A 16317-nucleotide genomic window follows, 5' to 3' on the forward strand; every position below is an offset into this window, starting at 1 on the left:
GCAAAAAGAACGGGGTCCCCGGGCCGGCTGCCGGGATGGTGGTGGGTGGGGGGCGGCGGTGGGTGGGGGGCGGCGGTGGTGGAGGGGGGCGGTGGTGGTGGAGGGGGGCGGTGCGATCCCCCTAGACACCCGGGGGCGCGGCAGGGGAAGTAAAGATGGCGGTGGGCGGGGCGGTGGCGGGGGGGGGGGGGCGGAAGTGACGTCGCGTGGGGCGGGTCCGGCCGCGCACAATGGGCCATGGAGTTCCCGTTCGATGTGGACGCGCTGCTCCCGGAGCGGATCACGGTGCTAGACCAGCACCTACGGCCACCGGCCCGCCGACCCGGAACCACAACGCCGGCCCGGTGACATCTCAAACCTGCCCCACGGCCCTTCTCTCCCGGTTCCTCTCGAAACCTGGTCCAGGCACCACGCCCCCTTCTCACTGACTAGTGTCTGCTCCTTTTGATGTCCTGGCTCGCCTTTTTGGTGACATTTGATCCTAGAACTGGTGGGGTAGATTGGGGCTTGAATCTGTCACCTTTCATCCCTTGGCCCCATCGTGGTTCCAACCAAAGGATGTGGTTGACCTGCCCTTCCTGCTTCCCCACAATAACTTCAAGGGAGGAGGGAGTGTACCACACTGAAAGGAGGTGTGGCAAAAGTTTGGGTTCCAGAAGAGTGGGTGGGAAATCAGGTTGGAAGATTCCGAGGTAAAGGCAGAGGGCCTGAAGTACTGAACTGGGGTTGCGGTTATCGCCCAGATTCCCAGGGAGTGAGTGCCCAGGACCCTCTAATTCAGTGAGTATCTGACTCTTGATCTCCTCTCTTTCTGTAGTGTTGATCTGCAGCAGCAAATTATGACCATTGTAGATGAACTGGGCAAGGCTTCTGCTAAGGTAATGTGGAGTCTACATGGAGTAAAGGGAGGCCTCTCTGGGGACAGTTGGTAAGGGAGACCTGGGTCCTGTGGAAGGGACTTGTAGAAAGTCTGTCTTCAAATTCCTGGCAGGCCCAGCATCTTCCTGCTCCCATCACCAGTGCATCAAGGATGCAGAGTAACCGCCACGTTATGTATATACTCAAAGATACTTCAGCTCGAATGTGAGTGCCAAATACCGTTCTACCCTATACTTAATTCCTCCCTCTCCCAGTCCCTCTCCCTTTTTTGATTCTACCTCTTCCAGATAGCTGCTAATTATTGTTATTTTCCCCAACCTACAGGGCTGGAAAAGGAGCCATTGTTGGCTTCCTTAAAGTTGGATATAAGAAACTCTTTGTACTGGTGAGTGTCATTGGAAACTGAAAGTTCATATGCCTTGGCTCCTGAGAACAGAAGTGCTGGAGATTGGAAGGTGGCAATGATGTCTGGGTCCTAGAAGATCTTTGTTGTTCTTTTACCTCTTAGGATGACCGTGAGGCTCACAATGAGGTAGAACCACTTTGCATCTTGGACTTTTACATCCATGAGTCACTTCAACGCCATGGCCATGGACGAGATCTCTTCCAGTATATGCTGCAGGTATTACTTATCTCTTCACCAGTTCATCCAAAATGGAGATCAAAGGCCCCTTGTCCTGAGTCCTTCCAGAGGCCCTGCCTCCCACCCTCCCACCCGCCATGTTCCCATATCCTTCCCAGGTGACTGGGTTCCTATTGGCCTGCTTTCCCCATGCCTGCTCCTACCCTGAGTCTCCTGTTCCCTGCAGAAGGAGCGAGTTGAACCACATCAACTGGCTATTGACCGACCCTCACAGAAGCTGCTGAAGTTCCTGAATAAACACTACAACCTGGAGACCACAGTCCCACAGGTTAGAGGTTTCAGAGAGTAGACCCCACTTAGCATTCCCACTGAATTTATTATTTTTTGTGTGGCAAACAAGTGGCACTTTCCATGCACTCCTTATTCCCTATTATATAGGCTTATTTTATACAGGTAAGTTCTGGGGGGGCAGGGTACCATCTCTCATCCTGCAGCTATTTCACTCTCATCTTTTTTTTTTTTTTTGTGGTATGCGGGCCTCTCACTGTTGTGGCCTCTCCCGTTGCGGAGCACAGGCTCCGGACGCGCAGGCTCAGTGGCCATGGCTCACGGGCCCAGCCGCTCCGCGGCATGTGGGATCTTCCCGGACCGGGGCACGAACCCGTGTCCCCAGCATCGGCAGGCGGACTCTCAACCACTGCGCCACCAGGGAAGCCCTCTCATCTAGTTTTATTCTTCATCATGGGCTGTTGTGTACACCCAATAATATGTTTACGCCCCAAACATAATCAGCTCATTTTCATCTCCTTGTTTCCGCATAGACCATTACCTAGTCTATCAAGATTTAGTAAGGGCTCAGAATAATATACATTCCCTGTCCTCAGGGAGATTGGGTCTATTTTGGGGAAGGTGGTTTGTTTATAAGTAGATGCAATATAATGGTGCTAACGCTGTCCGTTCATTCAACATATATATATTAGAGTACCTGGCACTGTTCTGGGCTTTAGAAAGACTTTATTCAATGAAACAGATAAAAGTCTCTGTTCTCACGGAGCTTGTATTCTACGTGGGGAGACAGACAAACGTAATAAACAAGTATATACTATGATTGATGATAAGTGCTCTAGGAAAATGAGAGCAAGTAAGAAGGCTTGGGAGTGCCATGTGAGGATGGGAGTGTGTGGGATTGCAGGTTTAAATGGGATAAGCAGGAAAGGCCTCACTGAGAAAGTGTCACTTGAGCAATAACTTCAAGAGGTGAGACTATGAGCTAAGTAATATCTGGAGGGGGAGCATCCCAGGCAAAGGGAATGGCTAGTGCAAAGGCCATGAGGTGGGAGTGTGCCTGAAAAATTGGCTGGTGTGCCTAGAGCAGCATGAGTGAGGGGGGAGTGTGGTAGATGAGATCAGAGCAGTAATGGGGGAGGAAAGACATTTAGGACTCTATAGGCTATTGCAAAGACTTTGGCCTTTAAGTGAGAAAAGGAGAGCCATCAGAGGGGTTTGAACAGAGGGAGAATATGATGTGACTTACTTTAAACCAGAGCACTTTGCCTGTTAAGAATAGGTAGTAGAGGAGTGAGGGTACAAGCAAGTTAGGAAGCAACAATCCTGCTGAAAAATGGTGGTGGCTCAGTCTAAAATGGTAGCAGTAGAGATGGTAAGGAGTGGTCAGATTTTAGGTATTTTGAAGTTAAAGCAAATAATTTTTCTTGATAGACTGTGAAAAAAAAAGAGGGAGTTAAGGGTGATCCCAAAGTTGTTGGCCTGAGCACTTGGAAGGATGGCATTGCATTAACTGATGGAAGGTGGAGCAGTTTTGGGGAAAAATAGTAGGAGTCCATATTGAATATGTTAATTGGAGATGTCTGTGATGAGTCCAGGTTGGTTACTTCCCTGGAGTTCAGAGACGAGGTTCGGGGTGGAGAGTTTTCATCACACGTAGGGTACTGAAAGCAGTGAGACAGGATGAAACCGCCGTGGAGTGAGTCTCTATAAAGAAGTGGTCCAAGGACTTGAGCCCTTGGGCACTCTTGGAAAGTCAGGAAGGAGAAGCAGCAGCAAATGCAGCTGAGGAGTGACTAGTGAAGCAGATGCAAACTTAGAAGTAAAGTGACCTGCAAGGCCAGTGAAGAAAGTGTTTGCAGAAGGAAGGAATGGCTTACTGAGTCAAATGCTACTGATCAGTGAGGTAAGAAGAGGTCTGGGAAGTGACCATTGGATTTAGCTGCCTGAAGCCACTGGTGTTCCTGACAAGCGGTTTCAGCACACTCGTGGGTGGAAGCCTGGATGGAGTGGCTTTAGGAGATTGAGAAGCTCAGAACTGGAGGCAACAAGAATAGGCCACTCTTTTAAATGCTGCTTTAATGTGAACAGAAATAGAGCAAGAGCTAGAGGGGGATATGGATCAAGAGAGGGTTGATTCTTTTCAGTTGCATAAAAATGAACAGCATAAGAATGACTCAGTAGAAAGAAAATCTGATGTCAGAGAAAGTGGGAAGAATTGCTGAAGCAGTGTCGTTGAGTGGGCTTGGGATTGGGTTGACAAGCGAGCCTTGGGTAGGAGCACGGATAGTTAATCCCTTGTAACGTGATTAATTGGTGTGCTTACAGAGGGGGCATAAAGTGAGTTAGGCTTGACTTAATCTTGAAAGGTGTTCGTCAGGTGGACAGAAGTGGGCAGGCTAAGGTGCTTTTCATGTAGGAACCAGCACGAGCAGAGTCAGAGAGATATTAATCTACCTTTCAGGGCACTGCAAGCAGTTTTGTTTGGCTGGAGTGCTGGGCATATGCTTGTTGGGGAAGGATGAGGGTGGGTGGGTTGGTAGACATTACAGCAGGAGATAGACAGGGTCTCCTTAGACTGTGCTCCCAGAGTAGGACATCATTTTTCCATTAAGAGGCAGCAGAGAGCAACGGAAGAAACACAGTATCCAGCATCAAATGCATTACCCAGGTAACATGTAAGAGCAGGGCAGTATAGAGTGTAAATAATATTGGGTTGGCCAAAAAGTTCGTTCCCGTTTTTCTGTAACATCCGTCTGGAAAACCCGAACGAACTTTTTGGCCAACCCAGTAACAACTGATGTTTCATGAGCTCTGTGTGGTATCTACATGCATTATCTCTGTTGATCCTTGTACATTTCTTTAAGTAGTTGCCATTATTGACCCCATTTTGGGTTTATACAGATTAGTGACTTGACCAAGTTTGCACAGCTAATAAATGGTAGAGCTTGAATTTGAACCCATAGCCCCCTCTAATGACTACACTGTATTCCTGGCTGAAATGCCTCAACTAGAATCAGGAGTCTGGGATTTGAAACCCAGTTCTGCCACTTGTAGCTACTAGACTTTGGGCAAGCCATGTCTCCAAGCACATATATTTCCAGTTTTCCTGGGTATATACCTAAGAGTAGAATTGCTGGGTCATATGGTAATCCTGTGTTTAACTCTTTGAGGAACTGAGAAACGGTTTTTCCACAATGACTGCAACATTTTACATCTCCATCAGCAATGTGTGGTAGCTCTGGTATCTTGACATCCTCACCAAAATTTATTTTTCTTTGTTCTTTTTATAATAGCCATAATAATGGTTGTGAAGTTGTATCTCTTTGTGTTTTGATTTGCATTTCCCTAATGACTAATGATGTTGAGCATCTTTTCAAGTGCTTATTGGCCATTTGTATATCTTCTTTGGAGAAATGTTTATTCAAGTCTTTGCCCTTTTTTTAAAAATTAATTATTATTTTTGGTTGCACTGGGTCTTTGTTGCTTCATGCGGCTTTCTCTAGTTGTGGTGAGCAGGGCTACTCTTCATTGCGGTGCGCAGGCTTCTCATTGCGGTGGCTTCTCTTGTTGTGGAACATGGGCTCTAGGCGCGCAAGCTTCAGTAGTTGTGGCACACGGGCTCAGTAGTTGTGGCTTGTGGGCTCTAGAGCGCAGGCCCAGTAGTTGTGGCGCACGGGCTTAGTTGCTCCATGGCATGTGGGATCCTCCCGGACCAGGGCATAAACCCCTGTCCCCTTCACCCACAGGCGGACTCTCAACCACTGCGCCACCAGGGAAGCCCCGCTTTTCATTTTCTTGATAGTGTCTTTTGATGCACAGAAGTTTTTACTTTTGACGAAGTGTAATTTATTTTTTCCTTTTGTTGCTTATGCTTTTGGTGTCATATTTAAGAAACCATGTCCAAAGTCATCAAGATTTTCCTCAATGTTTCCTTCTAAGAGTTTCACAGTGTTAGCTCTTACATTTAGCTGTTTGATCCATTTTTAGCTATTTTTTGGTCCAAATTAATTATCTTGCATGTAGATACTCAGTTATCCAAACACCAGTTGTTGAAGAAGTTATACTTTCCCTATTGAATGGTCTTGGCACCTTTATTGAAAATCAATTGACCATAGACACATGGGTTTATTTCTGAACTCTATTCATTCCATTGGTCTGTATGTCTATCCTGTGCCTCTACCACACTATTTTGATTACTGTAGCTTTGTAGTAAGTTTTGAAATCAGGAAGTATGAATCCTCCCCAAATTTGTTATTCCTTTGTTAATCTTGAAGATTATTTTGGCTGTTCGAGGTCCTCTGCAATTCAACTTTAGGATTAGCTTGTCAGGGTCTGAGATTTTGACTAAGTCTGTCAACAAGGACAGGAAGGCTGGCTTTCGTTCCTCCCACTGTGGATTTTCTAGCACAGGGTTCTATACGCAAGTATGTGCTGAGTGGCTGAATGGACAAATATATTTCGCTTGTTTCATCTTACAGGTGAACAACTTCGTGATCTTCGAAGGATTCTTTGCCCATCAGCATCGTAAGTTTTCTCACCTTGTGTGTGTTGGTCAAGCAGTTGGGGTGAGGGGAAGGAAGGAGGTGGATTCTTGGTCCCACCGGACCCCTCACTGAGGGGCACCACCGCTTCCTTCCTCACAGGGCCCCCTGCTACCTCTCTGAGGGCAACTCGACACTCTTGTGCTGCTGCGGTCGATCCTATGCCCGCTGGTAAAGCTGCATTGAACGGGTGGATCTGTAGTGCTGTGATGGCTAGTCACTCTGGAGGCCACTGGGAACTCAGTGCAATCTGTGGGCAGTTTGGGAGAATTCTAAAGCAACCCAAGTCCCCAGCAGACATTACCCATGTCCTCTGCCCTCATGGGAGCTCAGTGTATTTATATTTGGCAAGACTGTCAACTAAGCAAGCTCATTGGAAGCCTGTTTGACAGCTGACATTGATGGAGCCTCTTGCTGCTTCAGGCCCATCAAAATAGGCCAGAGTCATGTTCCTTCATAAACTCCTCAGGCTTCTGTCAGCCAGTGAGGGACAGGCAAGTGCAGTCAGCCCTTCCATTTCCAGTCATAGAATAGTGACATGAATGGTCCAAAGCTTAAATACTAGTTTTAGAAGATAACACTCAGAATTTGTAACATTTCCAACCAAATAATGAAATTGATCTGGAGAAACCATACCTAGGAGGTACTGAAATGCTGCCCAGGTTCCACATTCCATCCTCATCCATACACATGCTCCCTGCCGGGCTGAGCCCCACCCCTTCCTCCTTCTCAAGGCCGAGGGGCACAGCCTTCTGCTGGCCATGCTGTGCGCACTTGCACAGAAGGGCCCTTTGCTGAAGGAGCTGGCTCTGTGGCTAGCTCTCTCACCTCCTCGGTGGCCAGGAAACAGAGTAACCACCACCCAGACAGCAATCTCTCAACAGTGATTAGCATCCACCAATGTCAGGCACGGAGAGGCAGTTCAGATCCGTGAGCGGCTCTGCTTTCCAAGGCTTCCCCCCTCTAGCTCCTGCTGACCAAAGCTGTGAGAGGGAGAGAGAGCCAACAAGGACGGTGAGGACCAGGTCCACACGGGAGGGACCCTAAAGTTTAAGTGGATCCGCTGGGCAGTCTCTCATTTGCCACGCATGATGGAGAAAGAACCTCTTGAGAGGGAAAGGGAGGGGCAAGTGGAGAAGTGAGGAGGCTGGAGACAGGGCTGAGACAGTCCGTTAGCCTCCCATTTACTCTGTCTGGTGACTCCTTTCCAGGTGTCTGTGTTTTTACCTCATCCTTTTTTTCCCCTTATAAAACGTAAATCTCTTTCTATCTTTGCTCCGGAAGGGGAGGTTCTGCCCCACCCCAGCCTCCCCTGACCTCTCCAAAGCAATTCCTGATTAACCAAGGGCTTTGTCCGTCTCATCTAGAGGGACCTGGGGTCCTCGGTGGCCCAGCTGGGACCATTCCACTGCCCCAGAATCCCAGGGGGGCCTGACAGCACCCACTGACAGTAAGAGCTTGCCTCCCTTGGCTGCCCTTCTCTTGCATCTCCCAGGCCCCACAGTCTCCCCCAGATCTTTCCCCCCAACTCTGCATTCAGCCTACTCCTTCTGGCTCTCCTCAAAATGCTCCAGCCTTCCCCCCGAATTCCCTTTTGGTGTGATGGCAGTGCCACAGAGCTGCTTCTGCGGTGGAGCTGAAGTCTCCTTTCCCCGGAGGAACTGTGGTGTCAGGGATCAGAGGTTTGGGGTCGTGGGGGTAGTGAAGGGGTGCACAGTATGCCTCCTAATGCTTACCTTGCCTGTGTCCTCTCCACTGCCAGCTCCAGCAAGGAAGCTGCCACCCAAGAGAGCAGAGGGAGACATAAAGCCATACTCCTCTAGTGACCGAGAGTGTAAGACTGGGGTAGGGGGTCTGGGCCTGGGGGTGCCTTAACCCAGGGGAAAGATTTGTTCTTTCTAAAGGCTCTGATTTCTCTTTTTTCTACTCTAATCTTTGCTGTCATGACTCTCTTCCCTTTCCTTTTTCTTCTCTGTCTTGCTCTTTTTTCTCCCTCTCCCCAGTTCTGAAGGTAGCTGTGGAGCCTCCCTGGCCCTTGAACAGGGCCCCTCGCCGTGCTACACCTCCAGCCCACCCACCCCCGCGCTCCAGCAGCCTGGGAAATTCGCCAGAACGGGGTCCCCTCCGCCCCTTCGTGCCAGAGCAGGAGCTGCTGCGTTCCCTGCGCCTCTGCCCTCCGCACCCCACCGCCCGCCTTCTGCTTGCTACTGACCCAGGCGGCAGCCCAGCCCAGCGTCGCCGCACCAGGTAATAGGAGCTGGAGGGTTAGGGAATGTCAAGACTGTCGGACAGGGTGTTAGAAATGGCAGAGGGCAGTGTAAATCCATCAGAGACATGAAGCAATAGGACAGGAAGACTGGAGAGTCCTGGAACCTTTCAAGAAGAATATATTGGAAAGTATTTATGGGAGTGGTCTGGAAATAAATTACAGTGAAGGAGCAGAATAGGACTTTATGTAGAGTCTAGGGACTCTAGTTTAAGTGAGAGCTGGGAGGAAGCACAGGAAGAACACAGATCCGTTGGGTGGGTGACTGAGCCTCTAAGATTGGGGAAATCATGGTTTAACATTTGCTGGGAAGGGGCAGGATCTCTGACACAGTTTGGGGAGCCACCAGCCCTGGGTCAGTGCCTTGTGTGGCAGGAGCCCATCCCGGCAGGCAGGCAGAGAGTGGGCCTCTCCTTTTTTTTTTTTTTTTTTTTTGGGCCTCTCCTTTTTTTCTCTCCCCAGCTTTCTCTTCACCTCTGACTTCTCTTTCTGTTTTTCTCTCCCCCCCATTTCCCCTCTCCCCTCCTCCTGTCCATAACATCCTTCCACAGCTCCCTTCCCCGCTCTGATGAGAGTCGATACTGACAGACAGCTAAGCCTCTCCCCTTCCTGAGAGACTTGGCAAGGGCAGAGACTCCCTCCCTGAGAACCCCAGACCGGATCTTCCATTGTATCCCCCAGCATCCAGGGGAACCTGACAGAGCCCATAGGATTCCCTCTTCCCCTTTCTTGGACAACTGGGTTGTCAGGGTCCCAGATGGCCTAATGCTTTGTAGCTTTTCTTACCATAGAAAGCACCCCCTGTCTCCTAACTCGGGCTCTGAACACTCTCCCACAGACAGCCCATTTGCTGCCAGACTTCTCGGTTGGGCGGCTCCTACTAATTATCCAGAGAAGCATAGTCTTGCTTGCAGTCAGATTCTAGAACACCATGGAAGGTCCAAGGGCCTCCTCTACCAGGGAAACCTTTTAAAGAGTCTTCTCCATGGAATGAATCTTATAGTCCCACTACACTGTCTCCTGGTAGCTCTAATACTGCTTCGTGCTACCGACCACAGCTACCCTATCAGCCTGCTGACGCCAGCCAGTGAGTGAGCTCTGCTTCAGAGCAGTCCAGTCAGGTAGGACAGGGACTTACCAGCTCCCCAAGGGATCCACTCAACATTGCCAAACTCTTAATTTCCACATGTTGTGTGTATGTGTATCTGTCAGGGGACCCCCGAGCTGACGTCTGCTATGAGGCTCTAGACTCGCCACACTTCTACAGACACCACCACTTCCCCTGGGTCCAGGTTCTGTGAGGGAGTTTGTTTCTTGGCAGTAGATCCCAGCAAGCACCCTAGGATCACTCTTAGCCAAGTTTCGGAAGCTAAGCCTGAGTCTCAAGGCTCTATTAGCTCCTGGAATACGCTCTCGCAGCCATCCCTCCCCGGTCACTAGATGCTGATAGATTCCTGTCTTGTGAGATTGTCTTGAGATGATGGGGGAACTCCTCCTCTGGCCTTCCTTTCTTCTTTCCTCCATAGCAAGAACCTTCTTCCCTGCTCCATACCCAGGGTATAGAACATCCTTCCCCCTCCCTACCCTCTGGATGTGTGCTAGTTGATACCCCTACTGTATTCCCCGAAATCCTTGGGAGCAGGATCTCCCTCTCTTCTGACTCATTCCTTTTTCTTCTCCCTCTCAGTGTTGTCTGAATAAAGTGTGAATTCTTTTGTGTTTTTTAAATGGACATTTTCAATGATAAAAACTACAAAAGAAAAAAAAAAAAACACCAAACAAACCTTAAGGTCTCAGCCTCGTTTGTGCGTCACCCCTTATTTTCCTGGGATCTCAGGACCTCTCTCCCTCTCTCTCCCTCACCTCTGAGATCTGCAGATCTTCCAGCAAGGAGCCTTAGAGCTCCCCTTGCAGGATCTGGTGTCTGCCTGTCCCCATCTTCATTGTGGGATCTTCTGCGGATTGTCTCCTCTCATGTAGTCGCTGGATCCCTCTGTGTAGCCTTCTATATCTACTCCTCCATTCTCTCCAGAAACCTCTAGCTCTCCCTAGTCACTTCTACCCTTTACCCCAGGCCAGCCTTTGCTGAGATGTTAAGATTTACTAACATCTCTGGGATCCACTAATTGCCTCCTGATAACAGTCCCCTAATTGTTTCCTGAATTCCTCTTCCCGCTAGTTCCCTGGCCTCTCCCTCACTAAACCCTTGGATCTCTTTCTCAAGACAGTCCTTTCCCTAAATTCAGCCTTACCACTCCCTATTTCCCTCTGGCTGAAGTATCCTAAAATTAAGGTAATCATGTTTTCCAAACCAAACATCAGGGCACCTGGTCCAACAAAAAAATATTTTTTTGCATATATGTGAATCTGGTTGTGTGTGTGTGGTGTGTGTGTGTGTGTTTTTGGCCGAACCACGCGGCTTGTGGGATCTTAGTTCCCCGACCAGGCCCCAACCAGGGATTGAACCTGTGCCCCCTGCAGTGGAAGCATGGAGTCCTAACCACTGGACCGCCAGGGAATTCCCCTGAATTTGTTTTTATGACATGATTTGGAGCACATTTGGCCTTACTTTTAACACATTACCTCAACTAGGAGTAATAAAGCAGCAAGTCAGGACTGCTTCAGAAAACCTTGGGGTATAAAATGAGCTCCCTTCCCTTTTCTGGGGCACAACTTAGATTAAAATCCCATAGGAATGATAACTACCCCTCTCTCTGTTCCTGTGCTGTTCCTTTTATTATTCTCCTGATTCCTCCATACCCACTCATCTTTCATCCTGTAGCCTTTTCCCCATCATCTCACATTTCTTCTACAGCAGGACTCCCGCAGGGCTGGTAGCCCAAAGCTGCAGCTATAGCCGCCATGGGCGGTTGAATTCCTCATCCCCCAATACAGGTAAGTTATTCATCTCCTTATCCGCAAATCAAGTAGGCCATATTCACTACCTACTCCAGCCTTCCCATGCACATGCCTGGTATTCCCACAGGCAACCAAGAACTGAAGCAGGGGGAGCAGGAAACAGAGAATAGGTGAGGTCTGACCCCTCCCCTACCAGCCTCGCACCACCTCTGACTCCTTTCCTAACATCACTCTCAGCTACTTCCTCCTCCTTAATCTCACTCTCTGAACTGGACACCAGCTCTTCCCACAAAGCCTTCCACCTAACACCCTACAAGCCTCTTTCCCCATAGGTTCGACTCGAGTGCTTCCCTTTGGCAGTCTCTGAGGGGTTTCAGGTTTGGACATAGCACTAATGGTTCCAGCCTCATACCCCATCATACATCCTCTACACAAGAGCCAGTCAGCCCTTTAAGAAGCTGTGATTTTTTTTTTTTTTTTTGAAGCTGTGATTTTAATTCTCCCTTTAGTACCCCTGTAACCCACTCTCCATCTCCCACCTACTAGGTCTGCCAGTGAGGAGCAGGTCTTGTCACAGCATGGGTCTGGGGAGGAACCCATGCACACGGTTCCTCCACAGGCCCAGGCTCCACCAGCCCAGTCCTGGACAATGGGTGGGGATATGTTCAACGCCAGGTTCATTCGAAACTTGCAGGAACGTCGCAGCACCAGGCCTTGGTGACCGCAGCCCCCTCTCACACCTTCAAAGTCAGTATTATTTCTCTCTCACACAGGACCTAGCCAAAGCCCGCCCTCACAATGGATGTATCCATTCATTCATTCATTCGACAGGCTTTATTATCAGTGCCAAGTCATTTGTATCTTATTTTTAACCACAGCAATAAAGTATTTATTTTTATCACGAGAGCTACTGAAAACCGCGATTGTCATTATTTCAATCACACCCGTCACTCTTCGCGCGCCCCGTTCAGCCCCATCATCGCCCACTTTTGCGCAAGCGCCACAGGTGAGAGCAGTGCGCGAGGCCGCTAATTTACTGCGCAAGCGCTCTAAGGCAGCCTCCGATCCGGCGAGCGCAGGCGCACTTACTGCAGACCAGCGCCTCACCGCCTCCCTGGAACCCGCCGCAGTGCGCAAGCGCGCAACATCTCCGTTTCCCTCCCCTCAGCCCTTCACCCCCCCCCCCTTTTCCCCTTCAAGAAGCCGGCTCCGGGGCACGCTCACCCCTGTGAGGAGGCCGGACACGGGAGGTGCTCTCTCCATTCCCGGAAGATCATGTACCAGCCCAGCCGGGGGGCGGCCCGGCGCCTCGGCCCCTGCCTCCGTGCCTACCAGGCTCGTCCCCAGGTAAGAGCAGAGGGGAAGCGGGAGGGGAGGAGAGGGGGCGGGGAGAGACCCTCCCCAGAGTCGGCGTGTGGGGCGGAGCGCGCGCCCCGTGTCGCGCAGGCGCAGTGACGTCCCGCCGCTCCTTCCCACCTGTGCGGGGCGGCGCGTTTAGGGGTTAGGGGTCGTGGGGATCCGAGGGCGGCGCCGCCAGCCCTGTAGAGCACGGGACGTCGGTCTCCCGGGCCTGCGGGGGCAGGCGGGCTGGAAGCTGGGGCGGTGGGGCGCGTCCGCATTTCGCCCGCGTTTCCGCGGTTACCTGTGCCTGGAGGTGATTTGAAGGGCAGGGGGCGGAGAAGTTCGCGGCGCCTCCCGGGAGCCGACCAGACAGACCTGCGGGCCGCGCTCCGCAGCCCGCGCATCTTGCACCCGGGTAGCGGTCCCGGCGGGAAGGCCGGCCCGGGTGGACCCTGTTCGGGCCCCTGTGCCCGGGCGGGCAAGATGGCCACGCCCCCGGCGGAGACGGCGCCTCCGGGACACCGTCGGGGACAGAGGTACCCGCGCGGCCCGCCCGCTCTCCCGATAATGAGACCCCTCGGGGGGGTTCGTTGGAAACGCGGGACTCGGGTCAGGCCTGACTTCGGGTGACCTCTCCCTCATCGCAGTTTCGACATCAGTAAACCAGGGGCATGAGGTCCAGCCTTTAACAGTCTCCTGGGCCTTTTCGTGTCATTAGAGGAGCCCGAATGATGAGCTTACTGCTTAACAGGTCGCAAAGTTTTATTTACAATTATTATCTCATATAGTCCTCATAATAACTTAGTGTGGTTTCATCGTCCTCGTTTATAGGAGGACATTCCCTCAGGCTGAGGAAATGAGATAGTGCCTAAGGTTACATGATAGAATTGGAACTCCAAAGTCTCCTAGTTCCAGTTGGATGTTAACTTTTCTCTGTATAACCTCTGCTTCACACACTCCTGGAGTTGTGTTAGAGGCCACAGTACAAGAAGACCTGTAACTTATTCATTCATTTGTTCATTCTTCAAATATGCACTCTTATGATTCTTGCTGTAAGAGAGGCAGACCTGCCCCCAAACGGGTTTGGAATCTTAAACGAATCTAAAAGTACTTGCTAATGTTTGGGAGAGGTATGTGTACTTTTGTCACAGGAAAGTGTTTCCTCCTGTTTTAAGTAGAGATGGAGATGAATTTTCCCTCAATAGTTCCATCTCTCCTGTCAGAAGGAGCAGGTGGGACTGGAAGCTTGTTAATGGGCAGTTTGGATGGCAGGGCATTAGGCAGCTGGATTCTTATCTTTTTCCCTTTTGTTCTTCCTCCTTAGGACCACCTTTCTCCACGGGCCCTGCCATTCCCACCTCTTTGGCCTCACTCCGTGACAACCACTTCTCCATCTTTGCCTCTTTTCTGGTCTCCCCCACCCCCAAGCCCTCCCACCCGGCTGCTTCCCCGAGCTCCCCCACTACCTCTCCCTCAGGTCCAAGCCCTCACCTCACCATGGGTGGTTCTCCCCCCAGGAAAGGGGGAGGAGGGACCAGGACCTGAGTTACACAGCGGCTGCCTGGATGGGCTTAGGAGCCTATTTGAGGGACCTCCCTGCCCCTGTCCTGGGGCTTTGATACCTTTCCAAGCCTCTGGGACTGCCCACTCTTCCCCGGCCACTCCATCAGGAGATCCGAGTATGGAGGAGCACCTGGCTGTCATGTACGAGAGACTGAGACAAGAGGTAAGTCAGTTCAGAAGTGGCCTTTGTCCGAAATGGGAAGGGATGTAGGTAATTTTTAAAAATAGGGAGTCAGTCAACTGGATTCTTTCTGGGAACCACAAGACGGGCATATAAATATGTTATAAACATTTCCCAAGGAAAAGATGCTCCTCAGTTTGGATTAGGGAAGTTAAACGTGGGATGAGATGACCTTTCACTCATGAATAAAGAGACACTAAATATAGAAAACTGAGAAATAGGATCATCTTTTCTTTCCTCCTGGTCTGATGCCTTCTTCCACCTAGCTTCCCAGTCTCTTCCTTCACTCCCACGACTACACTCTCTACTCATCGGATGTGGAATTCATCAATGAGATCCTGAACATGCGTACCAAGTGAGAATCCACGAATGGGTAGGGCCTTGGGGAGGAAAAGGACCCAATGCTATTTTCACTTATTAGAGAATGTCCTAGGCTGCTTCTCACTGCTGCTCCCCATCCCACTGTCAGATACCAGTTTGGTTTTCTGATTCTGCCATCATGAGATTTCTTTCCCATTCCTTCCTCCCAGAGGCCGGACATGGTACATTCTGTCACTGACCCTCTGCCGCTTCCTGGCCTGGAACTATTTTGCACAGCTTCGGCTGGAGGTTCTACAGCTGACCCGCCACCCTGAGAATTGGACCCTGCAAGCCCGCTGGCGGCTTGTGGGGCTGCCCATCCACCTACTCTTTCTGCGTTTCTATAAGCGTGACAAGGAAGAGCTTTACCGGTAAGAGAAGTGAGAAAAGAAACGCACTACAATTTCCTAATCTTACCCTTTTGGGAATCTATGGTCTAGTCTTCTAGACAATCCTGGATCTACCCTGACTTGACTGCAGGCTCCTTGAGGGCAGGATCTTGTTTTTGTCTACTTTAATCTAACAAAAAATAGAGACTCTGAATATATGAGGAAGCTTCTGAACTCAGCTTCTTCATGTACATTACCTGGCACATAGTAGGTACTCAAATACTTATTGAACAGATGAAAATTCCCATCTCATAAGTGGTGCCTCACAACCTTAGGTAAAGTACCTGGTAAATTTCTGGCACAGAGTAGAATCCCAAGAAATTCTTAGGCTCAGCCCAAACCAGTGGTTCCCAAACTTTGCTGCACAGTGGAATCATTCAGGAATCTTTTTAAAATATCGGTGCCAGACATTCTGATTTAATTGGGCCAGGGAACAACCTCAGGATTTTTAAAAGATCCCCAGGTGATATAATATGTAGTAAAGTTTAGGAACTACTAGTTTAAACAAATGCTTGAATTAAACTTTGGGACCAGTCCCCTTCTCCCTCAGTGAGCCTTTCTCCCTTCACCAGGACCTATGATGCCTATTCCACCTTCTACCTGAATTCCAACGGCCTCATTTGTCGCCATCGCCTAGACAAAGTGAGTCCTAGGGCTGTGTAGGGGTGGGGTGATGGGGTAGAACATCCCACCAGCTGGCATTAACCTTTCTCCTGCAGCTGATGCCTTCACACTCACCCCCAACGCCCGTGAAGAAGCTGCTAGTGGGAGCCCTGGTGGCTCTGGGGCTGTCGGAGCCAGAACCCAACTTACACCTGTGTTCCAAGGGCTGATCAGGAACTGGGGCAGAGGCAGCACGGAAGACTTGCTACGCACAAGAGGAGGAGGTGGAGGTGGCCAAAGACCTCAGGAGCCAGCTTCCTCCTCTCTTCTCTCTTCTCCTTTACTTTCCATCTCATGCTGTGTAAAGCTGCTGTGTAACTTAACTTGTAAATAATAAAATCTAAGTGAATATATGAGATCGAATTTCCATGTCACCTTCTCTGAATCTCTAAGGTTCCCCATAG

The 16317-nt window shown here is 50.2% G+C and overlaps 3 protein-coding genes across 6 annotated transcripts in view; 2 read left to right on the forward strand and 1 right to left on the reverse strand.

The window, feature by feature from the left end:
* PPP1R10 (protein phosphatase 1 regulatory subunit 10) overlaps positions 1-13206 on the reverse strand; it is a 36707-nt gene extending 23501 nt beyond the window's left edge. Inside the window, exon 1 of the mRNA XM_060023361.2 lies at positions 13059-13206. The gene's annotated coding sequence lies outside the window, so the exon portion shown is untranslated. The remainder of the gene's footprint in view (positions 1-13058) is intronic.
* Positions 229-12261, forward strand: ATAT1 (alpha tubulin acetyltransferase 1). Of its 4 annotated transcripts, XM_060021556.2 has the most exons (13): positions 229-344; positions 818-878; positions 992-1083; positions 1204-1264; positions 1388-1501; positions 1689-1790; positions 6229-6274; positions 6394-6462; positions 8054-8125; positions 8295-8538; positions 11373-11452; positions 11544-11586; positions 11963-12261. In XM_060021556.2, exons 1-13 carry the CDS (start codon positions 238-240, stop codon positions 12135-12137), a joined length of 1266 nt encoding a protein of 421 aa, XP_059877539.1. In that variant the 5' UTR covers positions 229-237; the 3' UTR covers positions 12138-12261. The 4 variants fall into 4 exon arrangements, with proteins under 4 accessions (XP_059877539.1, XP_059877540.1, XP_059877541.1 ...); XM_060021557.2 differs by lacking the exon at positions 6394-6462; XM_060021558.1 differs by lacking the exons at positions 11373-11452; positions 11544-11586; positions 11963-12261 and adding an exon at positions 9109-10331.
* C10H6orf136 (chromosome 10 C6orf136 homolog) lies at positions 12607-16109 on the forward strand. Its single transcript, XM_060023363.1, has 6 exons — positions 12607-12763; positions 14082-14483; positions 14768-14856; positions 15032-15232; positions 15823-15892; positions 15970-16109. The coding sequence occupies exons 1-6, from the start codon at positions 12692-12694 to the stop codon at positions 16081-16083; spliced, it is 948 nt and encodes a 315-aa protein (XP_059879346.1). The 5' UTR covers positions 12607-12691; the 3' UTR covers positions 16084-16109.
* Positions 16110-16317: the final 208 nt, after the last annotated feature.

The sequence above is a fragment of the Delphinus delphis genome, chromosome 10, assembly GCF_949987515.2.
Source record: "Delphinus delphis chromosome 10, mDelDel1.2, whole genome shotgun sequence".
Taxonomy (NCBI): Eukaryota; Metazoa; Chordata; class Mammalia; order Artiodactyla; family Delphinidae; genus Delphinus; species Delphinus delphis.

Excerpts from the sequence above, each read along its gene's own strand:
- C10H6orf136 (XM_060023363.1), top strand. The coding sequence starts at position 12,692 with ATGTACCAGCCCAGCCGGGGGGCGGCCCGGCGCCTCGGCCCCTGCCTC. Across the intron at positions 14,857-15,031 it reads ATCCTGAACATGCGTACCAA|AGGCCGGACATGGTACATTC; the intron begins GTGAGAATCCAC and ends CCTTCCTCCCAG. Across the intron at positions 15,893-15,969 it reads GTCGCCATCGCCTAGACAAA|CTGATGCCTTCACACTCACC; the intron begins GTGAGTCCTAGG and ends TTTCTCCTGCAG.
- ATAT1 (XM_060021556.2), top strand. The coding sequence starts at position 238 with ATGGAGTTCCCGTTCGATGTGGACGCGCTGCTCCCGGAGCGGATCACG. Across the intron at positions 879-991 it reads TGGGCAAGGCTTCTGCTAAG|GCCCAGCATCTTCCTGCTCC; the intron begins GTAATGTGGAGT and ends AATTCCTGGCAG. Across the intron at positions 1,265-1,387 it reads ATAAGAAACTCTTTGTACTG|GATGACCGTGAGGCTCACAA; the intron begins GTGAGTGTCATT and ends TTTACCTCTTAG.